The sequence below is a fragment of the Micropterus dolomieu genome, linkage group LG20 (genome assembly GCF_021292245.1).
Source record: "Micropterus dolomieu isolate WLL.071019.BEF.003 ecotype Adirondacks linkage group LG20, ASM2129224v1, whole genome shotgun sequence".
In the NCBI taxonomy this organism is placed as follows: domain Eukaryota; kingdom Metazoa; phylum Chordata; class Actinopteri; order Centrarchiformes; family Centrarchidae; genus Micropterus; species Micropterus dolomieu.
The window spans coordinates 22,290,413-22,317,372 of record NC_060169.1 but is presented as its reverse complement, the minus strand read 5'-3'; the positions used below and the strand labels follow the sequence as shown (position 1 = coordinate 22,317,372).

General features: G+C 39.0%; 1 protein-coding gene across 1 annotated transcript in view; it reads left to right on the top strand.

The window, feature by feature from the left end:
* Window positions 1–26,960, top strand: part of LOC123959318 (CUB and sushi domain-containing protein 1-like) — a 364,541-nt gene that overhangs the window by 228,533 nt on the left and 109,048 nt on the right. Inside the window, exons 19-30 of the mRNA XM_046033278.1 lie at window positions 208–346; window positions 1,058–1,245; window positions 1,436–1,624; window positions 6,911–7,027; window positions 7,302–7,517; window positions 8,224–8,412; window positions 10,016–10,185; window positions 15,094–15,250; window positions 17,423–17,614; window positions 21,960–22,086; window positions 22,681–22,892; window positions 25,385–25,576. Coding sequence (XP_045889234.1) covers window positions 208–346; window positions 1,058–1,245; window positions 1,436–1,624; window positions 6,911–7,027; window positions 7,302–7,517; window positions 8,224–8,412; window positions 10,016–10,185; window positions 15,094–15,250; window positions 17,423–17,614; window positions 21,960–22,086; window positions 22,681–22,892; window positions 25,385–25,576 — 2,088 coding nt within the window. The remainder of the gene's footprint in view (window positions 1–207; window positions 347–1,057; window positions 1,246–1,435; window positions 1,625–6,910; window positions 7,028–7,301; window positions 7,518–8,223; window positions 8,413–10,015; window positions 10,186–15,093; window positions 15,251–17,422; window positions 17,615–21,959; window positions 22,087–22,680; window positions 22,893–25,384; window positions 25,577–26,960) is intronic.

The window sequence follows — 26,960 nt, the reverse complement described above, 5'->3', positions numbered from 1 at the left end:
GCACAGCGTATTTTTTAAAAGGTAAATGTTTATATATGAAATCTAGAAATTCAGAAAGGATTAGCTAAAATAAATAGAGCAGATGATGAATTTGCTAACTTGATGTAATATGGGCATTGTGCTCATGCTACAAGAAAAAATTATTAATTCCTGTGTGTGTGTGTGTGTGTGTGTTTGTGTGTTTGTGTGTGTGTGTGTCTTCCATAGCTCCATGTGGAGGCCATCTCACTGCTCCAACTGGTGTTCTGCTGTCTCCTGGTTGGCCCTCCTTTTATAAAGATTCTCTCAACTGCCAGTGGGTGATTGAAGCACAGCCAGACCATGCTGTGAAGATCCACTTTGACAGGTAAGTGATTCGGTTATGGTATAGAGATGGTTTGTTTGACTTTACTCAGAAAAGTAGTCAGATTCTTATGAGTTGGATAATGAATGAATGAATGTTGGCATTTTACACATTTATTTTCATGTGATGTCCTTTTTCTAAATCAGTTCCTACTGTTTTTGATGATTAAAATTATAACCAGGAGAACTCAGGAACCAACTGGTTCTCAGGGCTCTGCAGCCACTACTGTAGGTAATTGCTCAGTCAATCAGTGAGTCAGTTAATCAGATTGGAGTACAGGCAGAGATAACAAGTCAGTCGATGGTTCAGCTAGTTAGTTGCACATGGTGATGTTTATATAAGTGCACAGTTATTTAAATAAGCAGTTAGAATGTGAGTCAACCACTTTTGTAAGTTAGCATAGCATATTGCATGACAGGTTTTCAATCTGTTGTTGTTGATTGTTGACTGTGCATACAATGCGTGGCTTTAATGAAATGAACAATGCCGCTGTGTCCCCTCCCAGCATAAACACCCTGTTTATTATTTTAACATAATTTACTGCTGATTGCAAACAAACATTTGCTCTTAGTTTCATTACATTAGCTAGTGTTTGAGGTTTCCTGGACACAGGCCTTTGTTACCTTGCACACTGATGAATGTTATCTTTGTGTATGCCAGGTTATTGTACATGTTCTTCTGTTTTTTGTTTTTTTTGCCTGTGTGTCTGTCTAGGTTCCAGACTGAGGTCAACTATGACACACTAGAAATCAGGGATGGCCCCTCAGCCTCCTCTCCCCTGATCGGTGAATACCACGGCACTCAAGCACCTCATTTCCTGATTTCCACGTCCAACGTCCTGTTCCTGTTGTTCACTACAGACAACAGTCGCTCTGCAGCAGGCTTCAGCATCAGATATGAAAGTAAGGCTGATTGACTGACTGATAGAAATGGTTGGTAGACACACACTGGATTGCTTGCAGGAACTCATACATATCAATAATTTCTTACTCGGTGTTCAAACCAGCTTAAAAAGGTGTAATTACCCACACACACATACACGTTCCCCCTCTTGAGTCTGTGGTATTTGTGCTTGTGTGATGTGATTTTCAGGTGTGAAAATGGAGTCAGACTCTTGTCTCGATCCCGGTATCCCAGTCAATGGTCGTCGCTATGGCAGCAGCTTTTCCATTGGCTCCCGTGTCTCATTTACATGTGACCCAGGATACACACTGAGTGATCAGGAGCCCATTGTTTGCGAGCAGAATCATCAGTGGAGTCACGCTCTTCCCAGTTGTGATGGTGAGAATCTTTCTTTCATTCGCCCCCTTGATGAAGACCTTGAGTGGGCTGAAACTTTTTGTACCTTATTCCAGAAAGAATAAGATAATTTGAGGAAACCATTCGCTTGCTGGAATACGTATCAAATGGAGTTTGAAGTCCTCTAAATACAGGAAAAAGTTGTCATCAAGGAGACGTTAAAGTCAGTTACACTGTCAAACAAACAGAAAAACCGATGTCCAATACAAACTGGCACAGCAGGTCACTGTGGTCAATTTGTTCCTTTACCTCAGCGGTCAAAGCCCCCTTTTTGCTTAAAACAAACAAAAAAAATAGCTGAAAAGAGACTTGTAAATACACATGTTGAAAGCTATACTAAATCTTATGCTTGGCAAATGAAGTAATCTTGATCTGAATTTAACCTTGGACCACAAAAAGGGTGTGTGATTGATTATGTAAGCTTTAGTGGTGACGTTTTCATTTTTCCAGCTGAACACTGCAGCTAAGAAAGTGTAGGTACATGTTATTATTGTGGTAATTTGGAACCCCTTTTCATCAAAATCTTTTATTTATGCTATGTATGTGAATGTGTTATTAGTGAAATAAATGCAGCACTGCAGAATAAGATAAAGTTGCATCATCCATTGGAAAACAGTTAATTTAGCTCTTTTCTTCAGGTCCGTCCATCCCTCCATTATTCATAGCTGCAGGTGGGTTGAACCTGTGCCAACTAACTCTGGTTCGGTGCACCCTGAACAGGTCTCCAGTCTATCAAAGGGCAGCCATATATAGACAGAAAACCATTCACACTCACACCTATGGGCTATTTAGAGTCACCAGTTAACATAATGCATGTCTTGGGAGCATCAGAAGGAAACACATGCGGGCCTCAATTGTTCCGCATGTTCAAACCCAGAACCTCCTTGCTGTAAGCTGATAATCCTGATCTCTGTCCTATTCTCTTTTTTGGAAAATAGAAAATTGGACCAAACTCTTAAGAAACTTTTGAAAATATATTAAAATTTACATTTTTAAATAACTTTTGAAAATTATTTAAAGTAAATTGCCTTCTGACTTGTTGTAACAGAGTTGATGTTAAAATGCCAGATAGCTGTCACTTTGAACTCTGAGTCACCCACAACACTGTACTGGAACCCAAATACAAAGTCAAGACACAAGGCAGATGCAGTTAGAAGCCACTTTATATGGTTGTCAGGCAGGCTTACATTTGACAATAAGCAGACAGAATCTGGCAAAGAGTCACCAGTACTGCAGCAGTGTCATGCTCATTGGAAATTGTTTTTCGCAATTCCCTTTTGCAAGCCACCAGCTGTGTGTTTGTAATGTGCGAGATAAGTTTGGGGATAGTGAAGTGACGTGTAGTAGTTAGTTTGTTTATTGACTTCAGTATCGCAGTACAAACAAATGTACATGTTCAAATAAAAACATTAGGTCCAAGCAATATTCCACATACAATACAATTCTGACAGCGCATAAACAAAATCATTAAACAACATGATCTCAACATTTAGGTAAAGGATATGGCTAAGTGATATGTCTTCATCAATGCACACTTGCTGCTTGAGTGTTTTATAGTCCACGTCATTGTCCCACCGGGGAATGTGGAGTGAATAGGGTAAAGTGTCTGGAAGAAGGTTGAGCCAAAGAGTCAGAGGCAGAAGAATGGGGAGAGATAGTTGATGCAAGTGTACCCATCAGTAAATTGTTTCATCCATACAAGGAGATATATATATACAATCATTCCACTATCCAGAGTACACACTGCCACAATGGCCCGAGTTGGACATGCAGCCTCAGTGAAATTGTCAACAGGCACCACTAAAACAGATACTCACAGACCTTCTGGTTCAGCATTTTGCCTCCAACTCACTGGAGATTAATACACAGCGTCTGATTCGATCTGCCGATTGAAAAGAATCCAATTTGAAAGCCAACATCAGAATGTCTCAACTTGGGAGTGAGTTCATACCAAAGCAATCTACCTCACAGTATCAGCCATGTAACATAAGCAGTTTTAAACGGCTGCTTTGACATTTTCAATTTTCTGCCAAGCATGCCATCTCATGTGTCTTACAATTTGACAGCTGTTACATTGCAAGACACATTATTTCAGAATGCCTCTTTTCTAAAACAGGGTGGAAATCTTGACCAAAGTAATATGTTTTAGAGAAGATCCTGGGGCAAATTATATTATTATATTAAAGTATGTTTTAACATGTTAGTTTTGATTTTTCAGATCGCCATTGTCTTTATCTGCTCTGTTACTTGACTCTTTTCTTACCTACTGACAATTCCATATGTCCAGGTCACCTTATTTGCATGTGTCAGAGCTTCGGGCCAGAGCAAATGCACGAAAACACAGAGAAAACCTGCAAACTGGAGAAAGGGCTTAGACATGTCTCTCAATTTATAGCAGAAATGAAATCATCTTTAAAAACTCCCACAGCCATACTCAAATTAACTCATACACATACATTAACGCCAAAACTCTTATTTATAGTATAGTCTCAGAGGAAGAGTTAACATTTTAACATGAAAAGCCTAACCTTTTTCTACACCATACACAATGCATTACACAGCCACCAAAATTCATTATTTTGACAATATTTGTCTAAAATAAAAAAATAAAATGACAGGTAGTCCTCCTGCAGGTGTGCAGAGACCATTCTCTTTCAGTAATGCCACACTGTTTGTTAGACCCAAACTGCTCATCTTATTCCTGCAGGTCAGCTAAATTGCCAAACAGATAATATAGAACACTGGCTGCTCTTTTATGTGTCAGGGAGAATATTGAAGGTGTGCTGTGATATTTTAAAGCTCGCAGTTAGTGCCAAGACGACAACTTGTTAGAAGTGACCAAAGTCACAGTATCCCTTTTATAAAAAAATGGCATGGCATCCTTTAAGAAGGAAATAATTAAAGATAAAGATAACATTGGAGGCAGGAAGAGGAGGAGGAATTTAGCTGAAGTCTGGTATACTTTATTTACCTCTCCCCTCTCTGAAAAACAGGCTATATCTTTCTGCATCTGCTTTTCTTTCATCATGCAGTCTGTTGCTTCTGTTCTCAACATTGAAGGCATCTTTTTGTTAGACTCATAAATAGTCTTTCTTTCTGTCTTATTATTTTCTTTTTCTTGCATCTTTATACAGCTCACACTTTCTTTCTCTCTCTCATCACACACACACACACACACACACACACACACACACACACACACACACACACACCACACACACACACATTAACAATCTGTCTCTATCTTCTCACAGATAGATCATTCATACACACTATTCACTCGCGCACACAATGGCTAAAGTCAGACACGCACACATGCCTCCCTCAACAAGGGTCATTTAGTCAGACAGTGTCCTAGTTTTAGCTGAATCCTGATGGGAGTGTGGAAAAACTACTGCTGGTTACCACAACGCACAAAAGATGGCTAGTCAGAGAGAGAGGGGGAGAGTGGCTCTCATCACAGCTACTCAACTCCAGCTCTGTTGAAATATGATATGGAACGAGATGGAGGGAAAGACATTGATAGACAGAGAGATAGGGGTGGAGCGGCGGAGACACAGAAGCTCTCTACAAACACACACTGGAATAGCTGCGGTTTAAAGAAATAAGAGAAGCTTCGACATCAGTCTTTAAACATTTTAAATAATAAATTGTCATTTTATGAACCTTTTGCCAAATTAATCATCACACTGTTTATTTTAAGAGCTAAAGGGGACTTTTGTGCAACAAAATATATCTAAACCAATAACAACGAGAAAGAAGGGACATGTAGAAAAAAATGTTTTATTGTCTCTAATTCAGTTTATAATCTGGGTGTGTTTCTCATAGGTGAGAAAAACATTTTTATTTATTTCCATGACAGTCAAGCACCTTGAAGAACTTTAATTGAATGAAATTTAACTGAATTGAGATGAAGAGAATTAAAAGGGATGGATGCACAGTTATGCAGAGAAACAATGAGTCAATATATTATCTTAGTTCAACAGTCTCTAATGCACTGAAAGTCATCTTTTACTCTGGATTACATTACTACAGTTTTTTCAATTCTGCTCTTTCCCAAATGAATTTGTCCTGTTCCATATCAGTCATCCGACTCTGTGTGGAGGCTAGGTGACACACACACACACACGCGCTTTCTTTTTCAACAAACCACTCTTATTGTCAGTCACATTCTTCCTGCTCTATTTTTTTCTCTCTACGTTAAGTGCATTTCTATTTCTCTCTCTGTAGCTGTATGTAGAAGCTGCATCTTCAGCTGCTTTATGCCATGGTAGCGACTTGTCAATCGCAAGGTAGCCACGCTGTAAATCCTATTTCATCATTTATTTTACTCTAAATGAGACCATAATTAACAAAATGAACATCATGCTGCATTGAAGAAGACTTGAAACTAGAAACTGAGACCACAAGCTCACCAGGAAAATGTTTACTGAGGTAATAAATCAATTGAGAAGTACAGTCATTGTCAGAGTCTCCAATGTAATCTGACATCTTTTTGCAACCACTGGAGTCACCCCCTGCTGGCCCTTAGAAATAATGCTGGTTTAAGGTACTTCCACATTGGCTTAACTTTTCAGATCCAGAGATTCCCTCTTGGTTTAAGCACATTATTTAGCTGACCGGCCCACACTTTTACTGTTTCACTGTTAGCAGGCATCTGTTGTTGGTAATACAGCTAAACAAAAACACTATACAGTTCTTGTTCAGCACCAAACATCAGACAGGAACAATTAACGACTAGCTGGTGAACATAGTGAAGCATTCAGGAGCTTAAGAGCTAGATATTTCTCTCAGGAGTTGGTGGAGACCGAAAACAGAGATAAAAGAGAGTGAATATTGGACTGGTGCCAGGTTGCCGGAAACACGACTCAAATTTTATACTAGTGTTACTCTGTAACTTCTGAATGTGTAGATAGGCAACGACACAGTCCATTTCAACTGGGGATCATATGTCAATGATGTGTTCACAGCTTGCTTCCAGTGCATTCAAGTTGCCAGAAAAATATGTTATTGCAGGCTTAAGAATAAATGCATTTGCTCAAAATTTGGAATTTGCGAGTCTGCAGAAAAAAAAAAGCCAAATGTGGTTTAATTCCAGTCCATTAATTTAGTTTGGACATTTAGAGCAAAGATACCTATCCTTATGCGGTGAGCTCATTTTTCAAAATGTCTTTAGTTTTTTCTTTACCTGAGATTGTACATTTATAAAATAGAAATTATTCTACCTTTCTTTTCTACCCTTCTCTGTCTGTCGCTTTCTCTCTGTAGCTCTTTGTGGAGGCTATGTCTACGGTAAAATGGGAACAATTCTGTCTCCTGGCTTTCCTGACTTCTACCCCAATTCGCTTAACTGCACCTGGACTATAGAGGTGTCTCATGGGAAAGGTAAGAACACATATGGTATACACAGACATAATAGAAACACCCATTAATTTGTTCAGGTTTTTTTTCTTCGTATGTTAATAAACATGTTTATTTGCACATTTTGAAGACTCTTGTGTATTTACACTCTATATGTTGAGATATGTGTGTATGTGTTTCTGGTTTGGTTTCTGTGTTTCTGCCATTAATGTATCCGTGACTGTCTATCCATTCATCCATTCATCCATCTATCCATTCATCTGTTCCTCCACCCATCCATTCATCCGTGAATTTCCAGGAGTCCATCTGGTTTTCCACACTTTCCATCTGGAGGAGAACCATGACTACCTTTCCATCACTGAGGACAGCAATTTCCAGGTTCCAGTAGTTCGACTCACTGGCTCAGTGCTGCCCCCTAGTGTCAAAGCAGGACTCTATGGGAACTTCAGCGCTCAGCTACGTTTCATATCGGATTTTTCCATGAGTTATGAAGGCTTCAATATTACTTTCTCAGGTAAGAACACTGGAACAGAAACTTTTTGTTAATGTGAATGTAACGGACAGTAAATCAGACTGTTTAACTCTCTTTACAAGATTCCCTTTTTATCCAAACATAGGCCTAACTCTTCAGATCTGATTGAAAGGCGGAAGAGATATTATTTACACAGGAACAGGAACAGTCTTATTTAGTTATATTTTATCTGCTAATATGGTACATTGTGCTGCTTTACAAAGGCAGAGAGCAGCAACTGGAGAAACAGTTGACAAAAAAGGGTTTGTAATTTGAAGACCCTTAGCCAAACTGTCACCGATAAGTTATAATTAAAAATGTATGCCTTTTTAGGCTGATTGACATTGTATAATTATTGTGACAGACTTTAAAACATTAAAATACTGCACTCTTAGCCCTGATGGGGACTGTTTCATCCACGGCATGTGTGATAGTCATAGAAGGTCCCATAGAAAAGTTTAGGGAAGACGCTATGTGCTGCTTGTTAACAGAGGTGGAGCAGTTAACCAGATCAGTTTGTCTTTATCCTTTTCCTTTGAACATTTCCTGAGCCCAGTTTTTTAAAAATGTAATTACTTTCTTTCTGTTTACCTTATATCACCTAGTCTTGGCTGACTAACAACTTTCACACATTCTTGTACTTTTTGCACTACTTTGTTCTTTTTATAATGACTCCTGACAATGTTATTTATTTGTCCCGGATCTACAGAATACGACTTAGAGCCATGTGAGGATCCCGGCGTTCCGGCATTCAGCAGAAGGATGGGATTCAGATTTCGAGTTGGCGACTCGCTGGCCTTCTCTTGTTTCAATGGCTACCGACTTGAGGGAGACAGCAAAATCACTTGTCTGGGGGGAGGCAGGCGGGTTTGGAGCAACACATTACCACGATGTATCGGTAAGACAGTCGAGCAGACAGTGTAGTGTCTACACAAATCAAGATTATGAAATAAATAAATAGAAATATTTTTAACATTCAGCCTGTAGTTTTAGACATATAGTTGTATAGAGTTTTGGGTAAATTATACTGTATTCTTTCCTTATACAACATTATAGTAAATAGTAACAAGCCTTTCAAAAGTATTTCTGCATTCAACATTTATAGCTTTGGAGTGGTTTATGTTCTGTGAACAAAACTGTCAGCTTGTAAAATAGAACTTTCAAATGATCATCTTCACCATATGAATAGGTGTGGAGGTAAAGTATCAGCATTTTCCTGGTTGTAATTCACCAGTGTTTTATTGCTGACACAATGATAATTTACTATTATTTGACTGGTTGACAGCTGGTTTTATTTGCTAGGATTTGGCCGTTAGCAGGTTGTAATTTGCTGGTATTTGATGAGTATCAGCGTTTCCTTGGATGCTGTTGGTAATTTATGAGAGTCTGACTGGTGGCTGCTGGTAATTTCAAGCCCCAAAAAGAGCAGACTGAAAATGCTATAATAGCATTATCTGTCAAGAGATCAGGCCTGACTAAGAGGAAAGTGAGCAACAGCAGCTGGCACCGTTCACTGGGTTTGTCTCCCTCTTTTTCTTTTCAAATGTGCCTCTCTTTAGCTCTCTGTCTCTCTCTTTCTAACTTTGTAACTGTGTCTCTTCCTCTCCCTCTGTATTTAGACAGTCCTCGGGTAGATAATTATGGCATTAGCTGCTATATGAAAAGTGTTAATACTGTGTCTTTTGTTACTCCCCTTTTCCCTTTTCTAATTTCTCTCGGCATATTTTCAAAAGGCCCTTGTCTGTCTTGGTTCATCTGCCAGATTATTTTCTTTTCTTCCGGCTTCAAGCTCTCTGTCCATCCATTTCTTCTCCTGCTTCACTATCCTCTATTCTCTATTGTAGTATAGTATACTAGTAGTATTGTACACTGTCTTTACTTTCAAAACATTTTCTGAAGCAATGCTTGTAGCATTGTTGAATTTATGCTCCTTATCATAATTTTAAAAAACTACAGAAAATTTGATAAACACTGCATCTCGTTTTGAGTTCAATATAGTTCCACACTCTCCCCTCTTTTCTCCTCTCCTCATTTACATATGACAAAACCCTATTTGCACAAATACTACTTATTTGAATTCCTAAACTTTGATAGGCTAGATAATTCTGTATAATTTCTATGAATCACTTTTTTCTAACAAACTGATCTAGACGTGCTTTTATGCATGTTTTTCATTTTGCCCTCTTTTTAATCTCTGGCAGTTTGCGCTTAATTGCTTTTCTTTTGAATGTGTTTTGCTGTTCATCATCCTTGGTTTTATTGTCTTTTTTAAAGGACATTTTAGTGCTTTAAGCTTTGTTATACTGCATCATCATTACTGTTATCGTGTCTGCTGAGTTGAATAAGGTTTGTGGTCATATTGAATATGTACCTTTCCTCTTATCTCACTTATTCATGTAGAGTTGTCCACAGCAAGCTAGTTGACTGCTTAAACTTAAATAGGTAGAAATGATGTGATTTTGATCCACGCTGTTCATGCCCCCTTTATTCTTTTTCTGTAGCGGAGTGTGGAGCCTCCTCACTAGGACCAGAAGGCGTTCTCCTCTCACCTAACTTCCCCTCCAACTACGATAACAACCATGAGTGCATCTACCGCATCACTACAGAAAATGGCAAAGGAATCAGGCTGAAAGCTGAGAGCTTCTCACTGCAAGATGGAGACTATCTCAAGGTATGCGCACACACTTGACAAGCTTTTACCAATCAGGTAGTATGAAATCCGTAAACGCATAATTTATTTACAGGTACACACACGATGCACACACAGGATTATAGTCATAACCAAAAGCTGTCTAAATGCAAAGTTGTATATACTCTGACACAAATATGCTTGAAAAGATTATCATGTGTTTGTGGTCTTTTATTGTGGCCAGCCTAAGGCACACCTGTGCACTACCCATGCTGTCTGGTCAGCATCTTGATATGCCACACCTGTGAGGTGGATGGATTGTCTCGGCAAAGACACATAGAGTACATAGTGAGTTCAGCTCATGATGAATGGGGGCAAAAACAGAAGTGTTGCGTTTATAATTTTGTTCTTCATATATAACAGAATGTAATAGAATAGAAGAGAAATGTATTATTCACACAATGTGTAAAACTGCCTCTATGCCAGCTAGTATCACATGACTGAAGCCAAAATTATTTGTGTTTGAACAAATGCCCCAACCTTCAGTGCCTTTTTTGTTGCAAAAAAATACCATTTTGATTGATCATGTGTGCAATGTCAGCTGTAATTTGGCGAGATGCACTTCAAGCGATACAAGCTTGATCTGCAATGTGTTATTATGGTTCTTTTCAGTCTGCTGGTGTCCCCACACATTGTAAGTTGTCACAATGTGTATATAAGGAAATCATTGAAGTGTTTACATATTATAAAGTTGGATGTGCGTGCTTGTGTACGTCTGAACTACAAAGAGAATTACAGATGTTCCCAAGGCTCATAATTGCGTAAGTCCTCTCCCGGGTACGTGTGCCCACTTCAGTGTCAGTTAGGAGCAGCTGTGCGAGCTGTTTTACAGTCTTGACGCTGTCAGACATCACCTAAGACGTTTTCTATTCACAATGTCTCTTAGCGGTATTAGGCCTGTGGGCATGGTTAAGCCACTATGTGGTTAGAGTGTATTATCAGTATTAGGCCTAGAGCATTGACTGAGCCTGTCTGTGGTTAGATTGTATTAGTAGGGTTCTCCCTGACTTTTAGAGAGAAATAACGTGATTGTAAAAGGTGGAAATATCCCCAGTGGAATAAGTATTAAGTAAATCTAAATCCCCTTGAAGGAAAGGAAATTCACACGAAGATGGTTAACGTATCTAAACATGCTTAAATATTTCTTACACAATATATTCTATCACAGCTTGAATTCTGAATGCTTTACACCATACCCCCCCCCCCCCCCCCCCCCAATTATGTCATTGTCTCAATTCAACAAAATTATTCAACTACCAAGAAGAGAGCAAAGGAAGGCATTTGCTCTTGTTCACTATGAATGTGTTCTTCATGAGGCATTTGACATAGTATTTACTGTAATAAATTGATTCCTTATCAGAAAATAACAGAACAGAGGAACAGAATACAGAGAATGACTCCAGATCACAAAAGTTAATGAGGATGCACTGGATGCTAACATACCAATCAAAAAGTAATGGAAGGCTCCCAGACTGATTGCAAGAATGGGGCATCACATTCTACATAGGGCATATAACAATATTCGAATTTTGGTGCTTGCGATCGTAAATGTCTGATAACAATAACTTTTAAAATTAGATGAAAAGTAAGTCTGTGCACACACACTGCTGGAATGATTAAATGTATACAATTGGAAAAGGAACAAATTTTTAAAATGCCTAAAATTCCTTTGAATGTGCATAGTTATCAGTTTTTATCTGTATCTTTTGCAAAGTGCATACAGAGACCTCTCCAGATTTAAAAAAAAAAGGGTGTAATTAATACGTTGATCTAAATTAATTAAAACTATTGTTCACTGGAGTATAAATACTTTTGAGCTAGATAATGTGTCCTTTGCTAAACTCTCAGGCTATACTTTTACATTTTTGCCACACTAGTGGTAAGGATAACTAAGGTGTCTCTCCATTTTCATAAATCCAAAGTTTTTTCTTTTTTGTGTGGAATGGGCATAACAGCTAAATGAGGCTGCAGCTGTAGCAGGGCTATTGACCTTTAGTCTCATAAATTATGTACTAAAAACCCTGTAAAATCAAGCAGTAGTGGCACTTTTCCACCTGAGCATCCATCATTTTAAAAATATAGTGTATAGTCAAAAATTCATTGCGTAAAAGTAAAACAAGTAATAATTATGCAACAGAAAGCAGGTGCTTGATGTGATGAAATTGTCTGTACTATAGTCATCTTGTGTGATGCTATAGAAATGAGCTTTTATAAGGGTAATGCCTAGTAATGTACAACATTTCTGTTAATCATAACTTTCCTGAAGAATTAGCAGAAAGCATAGTGCAAACTATAATGAACTGCAAGAGAAGCCCCAAAGTGCCACTTAGGCTGGCAATTAGCATGCCACTCCCCAGGCTAACCGTAATGGAGCTAATGCCTGTTACTGCAGCTGAACACAAACCATTTGTTTGACAGTTCCAGCAAGCTTTAGGCTCAAATCTCCTGTAACATATGAACCAGCTCATTACAATTCCTTTTGCTATTGGCTAAGTTTTCGCCTTGGTACCGTTAAAGAAAGGGCTAACCCAGCTCAATTTGCCCCAAAAATGTCCTCTAATATAGTGCTTGACCAAATTTACTCCAGTGTACTCCAGCCCTGAAGGAAAAAGAGGGGATGAAAAAGAAACAATGTGGGGGTGCGCAGGAATTGTTCTATGAAAATGGAGGTGGTAGGAGAGCAAGCGAGAACGAGAGAGTCAGACAGACAGAAAGAGGGGGGGTGGCAGATGGTGACATGTTGATTTATGAGCCACAGGGCTTTTCATTAACCATACTGAGTCTTACTGAAACAGAGGGAGGAGGAAAGAAGGATGGAAAGAAAGCAAGGGAGAAACAGAAAAGCAAGATAGAAAGGTGCAAAACTGGGGAACACGGATGGATAGAACAGGAGGGGTTGGGGAGAGAGGAACAGGGAAGGAAATTAAGTTTAGAGGAGTGTGCTACAGATACAGACTGTGATGCCGTTCTTTATTTTTTATAAAGCTTTTGCTCTTTTTTACACTGTCCCATGTCTCTCTTCTTCCTATGTATGCTTTCCATCACAACCACACACAACATTCTGTAACTCCTACTTTGGCTTCCCATAGAGGTGTCTCCTCTCACTGGCCATACTTGTCGAGATAGAACAGCCTTAACCCATTTCTTTGGCATTCCTGCCACCTGCAGACTTGTCACCACCAATCTGTGGAAATGTCCGCGGCTGCCATATATAAGCATGAGCAGTTCACATTTATATCCCAGCTGTGAGATGATATTATGAGGTACTTCAGAGTCCTAATTCTCCCCTTCAAACTGCAGTCAAAAGTAGTTCCCAAACTACTACTTCTCTACTGTTCACATTAAAGATGCATTCACACAGTTTTGACCACTAGACGGCAGAAAGCAGACTCCAAAATAAACTAGTGCCTCAGTATCACATAATTACCACTTGAAATTGTGTATATATATAATACATTTCTCTAAACTCTTCTGCTGGATAATCCAATACTCTGCTCTCTATCTGTATGCACAGTATGCTGCAAACTCCTCCGAAATATGGCTAAATACACAGTTTGGATCTGTTGCTTGCGCCATTTGTTTTGTTGTATGGATCTGTGTTAGCTTACTTTAGTTCCAAACAGCAAACGTAATCTGTTAACTGTGCTAGCTAAATGTGTGCACATCAGCCTTTCAGCTGGACACTGTTACACTTTGATGGCGTATGATGTTAAACTCTGCTCAACTTTCTTGTGTTGCCAAGTTGCATAGTTCTCTCTGGCAGTCAATACTCCACCCTCCACAGCTACTTGTCTCGCAGCGCTCATTTGAAATTGAACTTCCAGCTGTTTTGTCTCCTGTTTGTGCTACCAGCCCAATGGTGTTTTGTGTTGTTTTCTGTCTTCACACTTTACTCTCCTCCTATTTTCACCTCCTCTAATATGCATTACAGCCTCTCAAACCGAATCACACACACACACACACACACACACACACACACACACATAAACTGATTTTCTGTTTTGGACTAAGTTAGTTAGCAGTAGATGATATGCATTCTGAGACTTATAGCTTTTGTTGGTGTTTCTAGGAAACACTCTGTATTACTTTAATAGTTTTCTCTGTTAAAATGAATCCACTTTAGCATCATTTTTAAAAATATAAACAAAATTTGGAACACTTATCACAGCTGGAGACAAGCTCAACTGTGAATAAGCTACTTTTATTTTTTATTGAGGGCAGCAATATCCCCTCTGCTAATGTACAAATTAAAGTGATACTTAAATCTATTGCTTCCCACAGGTGCTAGACAATGATTAAACTGCAAAATTCTAAATTCTCACTCCACCACTTCAAGTTGTAAGGTTACCACTTTATTTACCAACCATGAAACCTCTAAACATTTTGTTTCTTTACACTCTGAATTGTTTTATAAACATATTGATGGTTTATCATAATAAATGGGAGGCTTCATCATTTCAGCTGACTGTTGTTGAGTCTCTTAACAACTCACTTGTGACCTCAGCAACTTTCATGTGATATTTCAGGCTCCATCTTTGTGGTGCTTCACACGGTCCACGCTGATGCAAAGCTAAGCAAAGTGGCTTCTTCATGTGGCCCAGTGAGTTTTTTTGTCTGGCTTGCATTGGTATTTTTTGGTGATTCACCGTGTGTTGTAGTGGAGAGATATAGGCAACACAGCAGTGGCCTGCAATTTTGGTTTCAAGACTGATTACATTGCCAGTCGTTTTTTCCCCCTGGACCATGTCAGCAGCACTGTGCACCCATGTTGTGTGATTCTCATTACTTACATTGGTAGACATGCACTCGCACCTCTACAAAACCACACAAACCCTTAGCTTGGGTTTGTATTCATGTTCTGCGGCCCTGTTCCTGTGTTTTGATTGACAGGCGTTCGATGGAGAGAACACTTCATCCCGTCTCCTTGGCAACTTCACACATGATGACATGATGGGTCATGTCATCAATAGTACGTCCAATCGCTTGTGGCTGGAGTTCAACAGCAACGCCTCTGGAACCAGTCAGGGCTTCCGCCTCACATACACAAGTGAGTTGTTTTTAATTTAGGATTAACAGATTAGAAATGAGCAATTGATTGTCTTTTATATTTACTGTTACAGCCATGATTTGTTCAAGCATGGCCAAGGAAAGTGCCCTCTCTTTAGCTCTCTCACACACACACACACACACTCTCTCATACACACACAAACACAAACACAAACAGTAATTTGCAAAATTTTGAGTATCTCAGGGTCCTTGTAAGGAGATGTTTCTAATTGAAAATTAAAGTGGTAGTGATTGTGTTAGATTGCCCTCATAAATATATCCTGTCTTGTGCCTCAGTCAAGTGATTCTTGAGTGCTACATACCAGAATACAAAATGTGTCATGTACTACAAAACTGTAGAGAGGACATTTTTTCCTTGATCAAATTACTAAGCTATTTCTTTCACTTCTGACAGATGAACCACAATCTCTTTTCTAAGCAATTTCTGTTGAAGGTGGAGGCCAGAGTGCTAAAGTAGTAGTAATAGTCTACCAAGCATACAGAAATGTGAATATGAATGCTTGAAACATACGTACATGCCCCCCCTCCCCCACTCACTCACTCTCGCACAAACACACACATACACATGTTAAAGGCGAATCTCTTAAGAAGGCAAGACCAGCTGCTGTGTAAGTCAAAGAGGCTATTAGAAGAGCATTTATCTGCAAGTCATTAAAAGAAGGTGAGAAAGTGACGCATCTGGAGTGGAAGAGCGGCTGGACAGAGGGGCGAATGGATGAAGGTAGATGGATACAAGATGGATGCTCGGTATGTCAGTCAAACCATTACACAGCCGTTAATCTGCAAGTCATTAAACTGGAGAAGGTGACACCTTCTGCAAAGTTCTGCTACAATGGATGAGCTGATGGATAGATAAGAGAGATTGATAGAAAGTTTAAACAGGGGAACGGAGAGAGAGAAGCATCCGATGAATAGAGGCAGGTTTCGTAAGGAAGGTCAAGGACTGAGTAGAACAGCTTTAATAGTGCACAGTGTGAGAGGCTATATTAATAGAGTAATAGTAATTCAAACTTCTGTTCAAGACTTAACATACATTTAACAACAACAGAAGTGAGATGCATCTGTTTTGCTGAAAAGGATGCAGGAAGGAATAGGCAGTCTTAGAAACACCTCACAAAACTGTGGAGACAGCTCACTTAAAAAGTTGCTGGCTGTGTACAAGTCTTTATGGATGAGTAAATTGCGATTGGACAATGACTGCATTCTGAGTTTGTGCCCTAATTCTACCAGAAATAACAGATAACAGGTGATGTTTTACATATAATTACACCATTCAGCAGTCAAGAGGAATGGTGGAAATTGCTGTCAGTCTAATCAAGTATTTTACCAACACTCTCTGCCAAAAAGACATTATTTCACTGACAAAAGCTCAGCTTTTAGAAGAATTTTGTTTATAGTCCATGGATGTTACTGTACATTCAGAATATGCGCTTGCAGTGTGGTTTAGAAGTTACATTAAGCTTGTTGTAAAATTGAGTTTTCAGTAAGTTGTTATGTCATAAGTGGGCTAATATATATACGATTCAATGTTCATTGTTCATTCAACTCTGATTTTTCTGATCTAAGGGAGGACATTCTGTTTTGAAGAGGCTGACCTGAGGGATAGAAAATGTGTTGGTGACATTGTCATGTCTTTGTTTATCCATTTGTCTTAAAGGCAGGAAACTTTCCTGTTCTTTGTTATCTTCAAAACACACAGACGTCCCTTGCAGTGTGTTCATTCAAGTGGACAGTATATTTGTGCTTGTGTGGGATGTGAAATTATCATTTGATGTTTTTCCACAGAACCACATTTTCTGTCCATAAATATAATCGCCTGTGCTGTTCACTGCACATCATGATACCTTTCAGAAAAGGGAGAATGCCCATATTTTTTTTTTGAATATCATATAAACAAGCATATGAAATCTGAAATGAAGTCTGAAATGTCCAATAGCTTTTCCTGCAGCTGTCACACAGGATTTCAGCATTAGCAATGAGTGTTCAAGAAGAGTACTATGACCTTATGTCCTCTTGTCCAGACTTGCTCTGAATCACCCTGTTCATTTATGCAATGTTGTCTTGTGCATGAACAGGAAGACCTAATCTTTACGTGTGTGTGTACCTGTCTGTGTGTGTTTCCCTCTATGTGTGTCTGTGGGTCTCTTTCCAGGTTTTGATCTAGTGCGCTGCGAGGAACCAGGTGTCCCTAGTTATGGCTATAAGATCCAGGACGACGGTCATTATGCCAACACTTTTGTCTTGTACTCCTGCAACCCTGGATATAGTCTCCATGGTAGCAGTACACTGACCTGTCTTAGCGGGGACAGACGTGTCTGGGACAAACCGCTTCCTTCCTGTATCGGTCAGTATGCCAACACATGGTTAGGATCTATGTACATCAATGATTCAGAACTACAAGATCTGAATTATTAACATGTTTCATACAATTCATTGAATAAAAATAGCAGGCAGAAGCAGTTGAAACTTGTGTCTGTAAGCTCCAGCATGAGTGTGCTGATTCAAAAGAGAGTGAGCGAGTGAACAAGTGATTGAGTCAGTACACGTGAATACTTTGAAAAGAGGTCATGGGGGCTGATTCAACACTGGGGGAAATATTCATTGTGGCGCTAATACATCTCTGTGCGTAAAAACAGCCATTGCTGCTCCATCAACCTGTGCTCACAAGGCTATCTGTGCTTGGACAGCAGGATGTCACCAGGTATGAGATTTTAGTGCACCAGGCGCCTGTCTATTTTAAGGATGGCATGGTTAAGGTGCAAAAATAGGGGAGGACTGTCGGAATTGAACTTTGATAAATTTATAATGTAAGCCAGACTATTTTCTTGTACCCTGAAGGTGCACACAGTATTTTATGCCAAGGACTTTGACAGAAGCCTTAGCTTACTGTTCTATTCTCAGCATGCACAATAACTAGAATATTCTATCAGAAGCAGACTTTTTCCAGATGTCAGAAAGTGATGTGATGCAAAAACAATATTGATTTATCTGAAATTGTTGAGTGAGTGTATCTTTCTTTGATACTGGACAACAGACTGGACTGAAAGTGCACCCAAAACTGATGACTGCATCCTTTGTTACTTTCAGAAGTTTGAATAATTGTTTTGCATGCTTTTATGTCAATATAGTAAAAGTAGTGGCAATAATTCCACAAATAATTTATTATAACTGTATCATCATATTCAACTCTAATCATGCATATTGCTGTTTAAAACACCCAAATGGTATGATTTTTATTGACTTAATAAGGATGACAGCTTATTTCTAATGTAAATGTCATAGTAACACATTTGGACATACAAGCAATTGTTAAGTTTAGAGAAAATTATTATAGAGTTTTAATTGAAGCCAATGAGAACTTCCAGAAAGCATGTTGTAATACTCCACCATCTATTTGACTGTTGCTGTGCACTCCCACAATATCAGGTTTTATTTTTCAGACAGTGAAAATTTGGCATATTTAGAATAAATTTGAATATTTCCCAGGTTTGAGGTAGATAAGCTGCCAGAGGGCAGATTTAGCTTTAGTTGGCACTTGGCAGCTCTTAATTAGGTTGGAGAGGAGAGTGGCAAATGATTCACCTGCTTTGACATGGTGATTTTTTTCTTTTGCTCATGGACCTGTAAAAGTTGTTTTGGGTTTTACCTGCAATATGTACAGATGGCCATTCTGGTTCCTTATTGTCATTCAGCAGCCACCAGTGAAGCATGGACTTGCCATTTGTTTGTTTGTATTGTTCCTGACTAGCTTTGAAATCCCTAAAGCAAATTTTTAAAGACCATAATTCCTGCTTGTTCATAAATATTTTGTGGCTTTGCATATTTTACAAATGAAAGCACTTTCTCTGTATACTATTTCTACCTTGTTGGGTAGATGTGGGCACTTGGCACATGTTAATTTGGCCCTACTGCAGAGCCAAACTTTGTGTCTTTCTAACCTGCCAGCGCACCTGAGCTCGCTGAGGTGGGACATGGCCTGATGTGGTTGCTAATAGCAACTAGAAAGAATGTGGGTGCATAGGAGTGTGCGGTGAATGTATTTATGTGTATTTGAATGAGAATGAGTATACGTTTTTGGCTGGATGTGTGTGTAAATCTAAATCTTTGTGTGTGTCCCTGTGTACCTCTGCAGTCAGTCATTAATTTGTAGCTGCTATGTCCCTGCCTTATTTCAGGTAAGCCAGCAACCAGGAGAATACTTGCTGGCAGAGCCCAAGGCTAACTACCCCTATAGCTACCTTTGTATCTTCCTCCTTTGTCTGTCTGTTGGGGTGTTTGTCTTTCTGCCACTCTCTGACCCCTTCCCTGTCGGTTTGGCTCGGTCCCATATCTGCATGTACAAGCATGGAGATGAGGCGATGGCTTTGCCTCAGGCTGTTTCTATACCCTCTCTTTCTCCCACATGGAGTCGAACAGAGTGATGGTCTACCTCAGACGCTTTTTGTCATTCTCTCGTTCGCGATTCATACAGTAAACCTGTCAATCCTCTTCTCTATATGTGTGTGCCTGTTATTCTCCCTTTCTTTTTCTATTTCTGGAAATTGCAGTTATGTTGGCCCAAGCATACAAAATAACTATTTCTTTCTCTCCTTGTCTGTCTATGCCTCTTCCGTCTCTATCTGCTTTTTGTAATAAAACACAGCGGAGTAGTTGCCTTTCTTACTATATTTTCTATCTCCAGGGACTGAAACAATTGGTTATATTGTATGTGCTTGCATAATTGCATACATGTTTTCAAGTATGATTCTGGCCTTGTGTGTGTGTGTGTGTGTGTGTGTGTGTGTGTGTGTGCGTGTACATGTGAATGTGAAGTTGTGTGCATTCTGCCTAGGGTAATGCAACAGCAGTAGGTTGTCATGATATAGTTGATTGCAGAGCTGTTTTAATGGTGCCCTCTTAACTCACACAAACACACTAATATAAGCCTTCTCCATACAAAACTGTTGTCTAATCAACAGAGATCTCCTGGCTCTATGTGTGCCATGTACTACCATGATGAGTTCAAATCTGCTCCCAGCCTTTCTCCTGCTTCCTGCCAATCTCCCCTGTTCCTCACCACTGAAAACAATGTAAAAATAACACAAAAAGCCAGTTCTTTTTCTTGAACTTTGAACACTATAGCAAGATCCTTAAGGGAAAACAGCCATCAAAGTTATTCACCAACCTTGAAACTGTATGGCAGGGGCTTGGGTAATTCAAGGTTGATTTAATGATTCAAGCCTTTCTTAACTGATTCTCATTTGACTCAACCTTCACACCACAGAGTAAATTACAGCAAAGTAGAGGAGCCGCCTCTTGTGGAGATTAACTGAAATGTAAATAGAGATGGAAAGAAAGCCTAGAAATATGATACAAATAATGTCGTTTAACTGAGAGTGGAGGTCTTCACAGGTCCATGATGCTGGACCTGATCCTAAACAGAGCCATGGGAAATCTACCCAAAACCAATAAGTTACTTTTTAAAAAGCCAGATCTGACAGGGACCTGAGCACAGTCAGACCTGATCAGAATATACCCGCGGATAAGTAGACCTGGTCCAAAATGTGATCAAGCCAGACAGAACCCAGAGAGCACCAACACCAGCAGCAGCATTTTCCTCTAACAATTAACAAGCCACGGAGCTTGAACAGAGCAGCAGTATAATAATAGCATCCTTAGAACAAATATAAAGTCATAGAAACTAACTCCAAAAGAATTTATTTATATGCAAGACTAATTTATAGAAATATTGAAAGTTATATTTTCTTCTCCTCCAATATTCTTTTGCCATAGCCATCTGGCCGATCAATGGACAGAAGGTAATAATTTTGTAACCTAGAAAATACCTGAGTCTAATTCCAGAAACAATATTTGTCATTTAAAGACATACATTTTCCCAAAATGTTTTCTCCAGTGACGATGATGGCGTACAGTACCATGTGATCTGAGCTGATAGCGAGTACACCCATATCCATTTGGATCCACTCTGTTATTAGACAATGTTTAAACAGAGACCCGGAGAGCCATGGCAATAAGACCCTACTCTTCCCAATTAGTGTACGATTTTACTGTGGTTCAGCTCAGGTCATGGACCAGGTCTCTGTTCTGAGAAACTGAGGGAAGCTGTGAAAACCTTTAACTCAGAGAGACACTATAAAAGGAAGGACATTAACAAGTTATCTAAAACAAAAAGAGCAAGAGCTACTAAACCACAGAATTACAGTATGCCTTGTACAAATCAGGCTGTGGGGTAAAAGGACTGTGAAGTGGTGCACATTTATAGCCCTTCTTTTCTTTATTTGGTCACCTCATAAAAAGTTAAATCAATTTCTCCAGTACAGTCCAAATGTCTTTGTTAGAGAAGACTGGATTTTATGGTCGAGGTGGCTGCAAGATGCCAACAATATCTACTGCAAGGTTTGTAATTCATACTAACCTTGCAGTAGTCGTACATTGTATGGGTTTGCCTGTGATCCTTAATTTGGTAAGTTCCCAGTTTGCCCAGTTAGGTGTGTGCCAAGTGTGGTTTTGTATGTGTGTTGTTAATTTGGTTAAGATGAAAATGTGGTTTTATATATAAATAAATTTCTGACTGGATAGATATATTTCAATTATTAATACTTAGAACCTCAATTAAAAGAGGGGAAACAATAGTATTTTATTTTATTTTTTTCCAGTTATGATAATTCCTGTGTCTTGTGTCCTTGTAGCGGAGTGTGGAGGTCACATAACTGGAGCAGTGTCTGGTCGGATTCTGTCTCCGGGATATCCTGCTCCTTATGACAACAACCTCCACTGTACCTGGACTATAGAGGCTGATACGGGCAAGACTATCAGGTAATTATGAAGAAGCTGGAAATACACTGAAGCCACTGAGTATGCTGATGGCCTACAGTTATCTGGAGTTGATTTTGTCTTTTTTTGGTTTAACATTTAACAAAACTAGTCAAGACATGTTTTTCATATAATACGACATCATGTATACTAACAAGTATATGCAGAGTTGCTTTGCTCTGATCCTGCTAGCTTACTGGCTAACCCTATATTTGCTAGGAGCAGTAATACAGTAGTAGCATTATATAGGACAATTCCCACACAACAACATCTCTCACTCTACATGGACTACAGGTAAAGACTTACAAGGCTGTCAGATAATGATGATTCATAAATTATAGATAAATGTTTACTGTCAAAACTACTGCTGTGTAGGAGAGTACACCACATTAGTCATTATGCCACCATTGTGTTTCTCAACACAGTGTGGGCCACTGTTGACATTCCTGTTTGTGTGTGTGTTTGTGTGTGTGTGTCTCTGCATCATATTAGTTCATTTATCTATTTTTATTTTATTTTATTTGTTTGAATAAGGAACATGTGTTAATATTTGTTTTATAGCAATGATCTCCTGTATAATTTTCCATGTTTTCTCAGCCTCCACTTCATCGTCTTTGACACTGAGGTCGGCCACGATATCCTGAGAGTTTGGGATGGTCCATCTGGGCCATCAGACGGAGGGATACTATTGAAAGAGTGGTCAGGCCCAGCCTTACCTGAAGATATCCACTCGACTTTCAACATACTCACATTACAGTTTGATTCTGATTATTTCATCAGCAAGCAAGGCTTTTCTATACAGTTCTCCAGTAAGTATACTTATCTTTAAATCAGAATTATTAAACTTAAAATTCACATAGTAGAGGAAACTCTGAATGACTGGAAAAACTATAAAATGTGCCATAATTCTACTATATCACTGATTTGGGTGGTCTTCCCCACTCTACCCCCCAACATCCATTCATGAAGATAAAACAATGACTGAATTAGCAATTAAATTACCTAATTAACAAACTCAGCACTCATCACACATATGGTTTCGTAGTTATTATATAAACCTCATTTATATTGGCAATAAGGGAATTAATTTAGAATTATTGCTGCATTTAACAGGATTTCTGAAAAACCTTTAGCCAAAGAATCAAATGAGAAACTTAATAACTCACCCTGGGACCCAGGCTCACTAAGTACTAAAGGAGCCCACCAGAGACCTGTGGCAATGTTTTGGTCGTATCCCACAGTTAAGGAAACCAGGAAATGCACTACCAAAACTATGAGTGACGATTCTACTTATTTTACGGCATTGTGAAATGTTCAATTCTTTGAAAGACAGTAGTTTTGTGAAATAGATTAATATGAATAATAACATAAATACATGCTATAAATCGTTTTTTAAAGCTAATGAAAAAAGTTGGTTCCAGCCATTTTACTGGTTGTGAACTTGTAAATTGAACAACTGTGAATCTCAAAAATCTCTTTTTTGTAACAAGATTTTAGTTTCTTCATCATACTCTCTCAAAGAGATGTCAGTGAACACAAACTATTGCTGCGGTTCCCATTTTTTTTAAAGAAAGGGCAACCTGCACAATAACTGTGCCCTTTGGGTGTAGAGATGGCCTTTGCTGTTTGAGCCACTGGACCCAAAAATGCCTGTGCACTGTCCCCTTCGAATCATTGGCCAAAGTCACTGCAATCCACAGTGGCAGCAAAATCAATCAGAGGCACGCTGAGTAAGAAAATTTAGGAAGCGGGAGAACAGGCAGTTAAGACCATCTTACCTTTACAGCTGATTATTCACATTAGCACACACGCACACACACACGTTTACCTATCATCTTTACCTAGCCATTTATTACCAACACAAGTCTTGCATGAGCCCATACACCTCCACCTCCTTGCTCTGTGGTTCATATACATCTACATACATAATCATGCATACACACAAATGCCAATTTTTAGTCATAAATATTTACAGCCAATGCTTTTTGTCTCCCAGCCTCTCTCTATCTCTCTCAAACATTTAATTTTTTTCTGTTCTCCCCATATTTAAAACAATAAATATTTGCACTCACTAACTAACATTATAAAGCACCATTATTCCATTATTATGGTAATGACTCCTTATATTTACCTCAATGTTGATTTACTAAAGCAAAGGTAATGGTATTTACCACCACACTTATTTATTTAAAGCAAGGTTTGTGGATTTATTAAGTGAGTGACTTTTATTGCTTTTTTTTTCTTTTATTTTGTCCTCTCTGTGTCCCTGTCTGTCCACTGACCTGATGGAAAAAACACTGTTTTGTACTGGAAATATATAATAAACTTGATGTTATAATACTATATTTGGCCATACATCAACTGTTAACATAATTTACACGTTCAGTGTGGATTATGATACAATAGACTAGCTGCCATGTGCTCATGTTCTACTCATTTTGCCATGGCTCTGGCCAAGATTACATCTCTAATTTCCACTGAATCTGAAGATTCATGACTAATTGTTGAGTCTACTGTATAATGAGGATTGAAGTGGTGGCAAATGCTGTCTTGTCTGTTCTTTGGCAAATGATGTAAGTGAGTTGTTCCCAACCTTCTTTTGCTTGTGATCCCTAAAAAAAGAAGCAATGTCTTCATCTAATCTGTCAGCAAGAGTTGCATTTATCTATGAGTTATAAGCAAATAGTCGCTTTGGACAAAAGCGTCAGCTAAATGAATAAATGTAATGTAAAGTAGACCAATGCCCACTTTTATATAAGAGGTCTGAAGGAGGTATTATTATGCAGAATAAATATCCTTTACATTTAGTCAGTCTTTAAAGACTGATTGATATGACGTAAACACTGCTGTATATTTAAACACAACTGCAAACCCAGTAGCTGAAATCCCTACACACAGAGGCTGATTGTCATGAATCCCTACCAAGAACAATGCTAAACCTGAAGGGAGAGCCACTAATTAAAAAGGAAAAAGACAGCACCAGGCTAAATTTGATTGATCCTGGAGGGACAGTCTATTTAGTTATTAACTGGTGTGGATGAGTTTCCATATGTATCTTCAATATTAAATAGAATCATTTTGTTAGTTATTGTAAGTATGATGACAGAATGCCCCATTACTAATTAATACCCCCATTAGTAATCATATGTCTATATATTATAAAGTATGTTTTTGTCTTACAGCTGCCAGCGACAATAGTAATGTTGTGTTTGTGTGCATCTGTCTCAAAGCCTCTCTTTCTATTTACCAACTGCAATATATAATGACAAAACTTCTCTCTTTTTGTCTGTTTCACACTCAGCCACTACAGCAACAACATGCAATGACCCAGGCATCCCTGTAAATGGTTCTCGATACGGGGACAGTAAGGAGCCTGGTGACAGTATGACGTTCCAATGTGACCCAGGCTACCAGTTGCAAGGCCAGGACACCATTACATGTGTACGGATGGATAACAGATTCTACTGGCAGCCTGACCCTCCAACGTGTGTCGGTAGGTGTACGTTACTCTGTGGATCACTGACTGCCAAACTGAGATTAAATTAAATGACAAAAAATTCTAAAAGAAGATGATGAGATAACGAGTTGCATCTTTAAATGTCTTGTTGCACGCTAAATAATGAGGACTACAAATGAAAAAGGCAGTAGATATTAAGATTTTAAGATTCGGTCAATCAGACACTTCCACGATCCGTGTTAATATGTCAGACAATGGAAGACTAAACGCAAAACTTGAGACAGATACATAGATGGATAGTTAGTTAGTTAGTTAGTTAGTTAGCTAGTTAGTGTTAGCATACAAACAGATTAAAAAACAATAACAGACAGTAGCGATGAGTTAAAAACAGACAAATAATAAATAAATAAGATAAATACAGAAATAAGTAAATAACATGATGAATGAATGTGCTAACAGAAACAGTGCCATTAAAAAGTGCCAATAAAACAGTTTGAAGGAGTATTTCACCGACCCTTGGGGGAGGATGGGTAGGGAGAGAGAGAGAGATAAAGAGAGTAGAGAGGCTGACTGGTTAAAAAGTCTGATGGCTTTGGGGATAAAGGATCTCCTGAACCTCTCAGTCCTGCAGAAAAGAGGCGTCCACTGCTGCTGCTTTTTTGGTCCACCAGGATGTTGTGAAGGCGGTGACAGGTACTTCTCTGGAGGCAAATCAAATGAAGCCTACTGGTGAGGTGATCTCTAATCCCAAATGATGCTGCTGGCGCATCAGATGGTTTTCCATGCTACAGGCATGGTCTTTAAGATCATGGAGAAGTTGTACCAGTACTGAAAAAAATGTGGTTGGCATTGAGCAAAGTTGCTGTGGACCACACAGAAATTCAACATGGATCACCAAAACCTCCTAAACTCCAAGGTGGGATGGTGACCCCGTGGACAGGAGAAGGTTGGGGAAAAAAGTGAGGTCATATTTGTAACATCACAGAAAGATGCAGGTAGCTGTGATAGGGTTCCTCTATTAAAACTACTGAAAAAACAGAGCTTGTTTGCTCTTTTTTCTCTATTAACACCACCATCAGACCCACCTGCTGCTTATAGCCTAGCAAGCTTCCACATTCCACTCCACACCTCATTCACATAATTCTGCTGCAGTTTGTTTTTCATTTTCCCACTTTCCAGTGTGCTTCCCTCCTTTATTTTCTTCCTCAGCTCCTTCTGACACACTTGACTTACTCACTAAAGGAAAGATGTGACTTCTAGTCCTGAAGCCATTTTTTTGAGTCATAAAGCAGGAATAGCAGAGTCAGTGCAAAAAAAGATGCAATCTGTAATGCAGCAAAAGCCCCTCAGTGTCCTCACCATACAAATCCCAGTGTGTTAGTGCAAAACAAGCCTGTAGCACATCCATAGATTTCTCTTA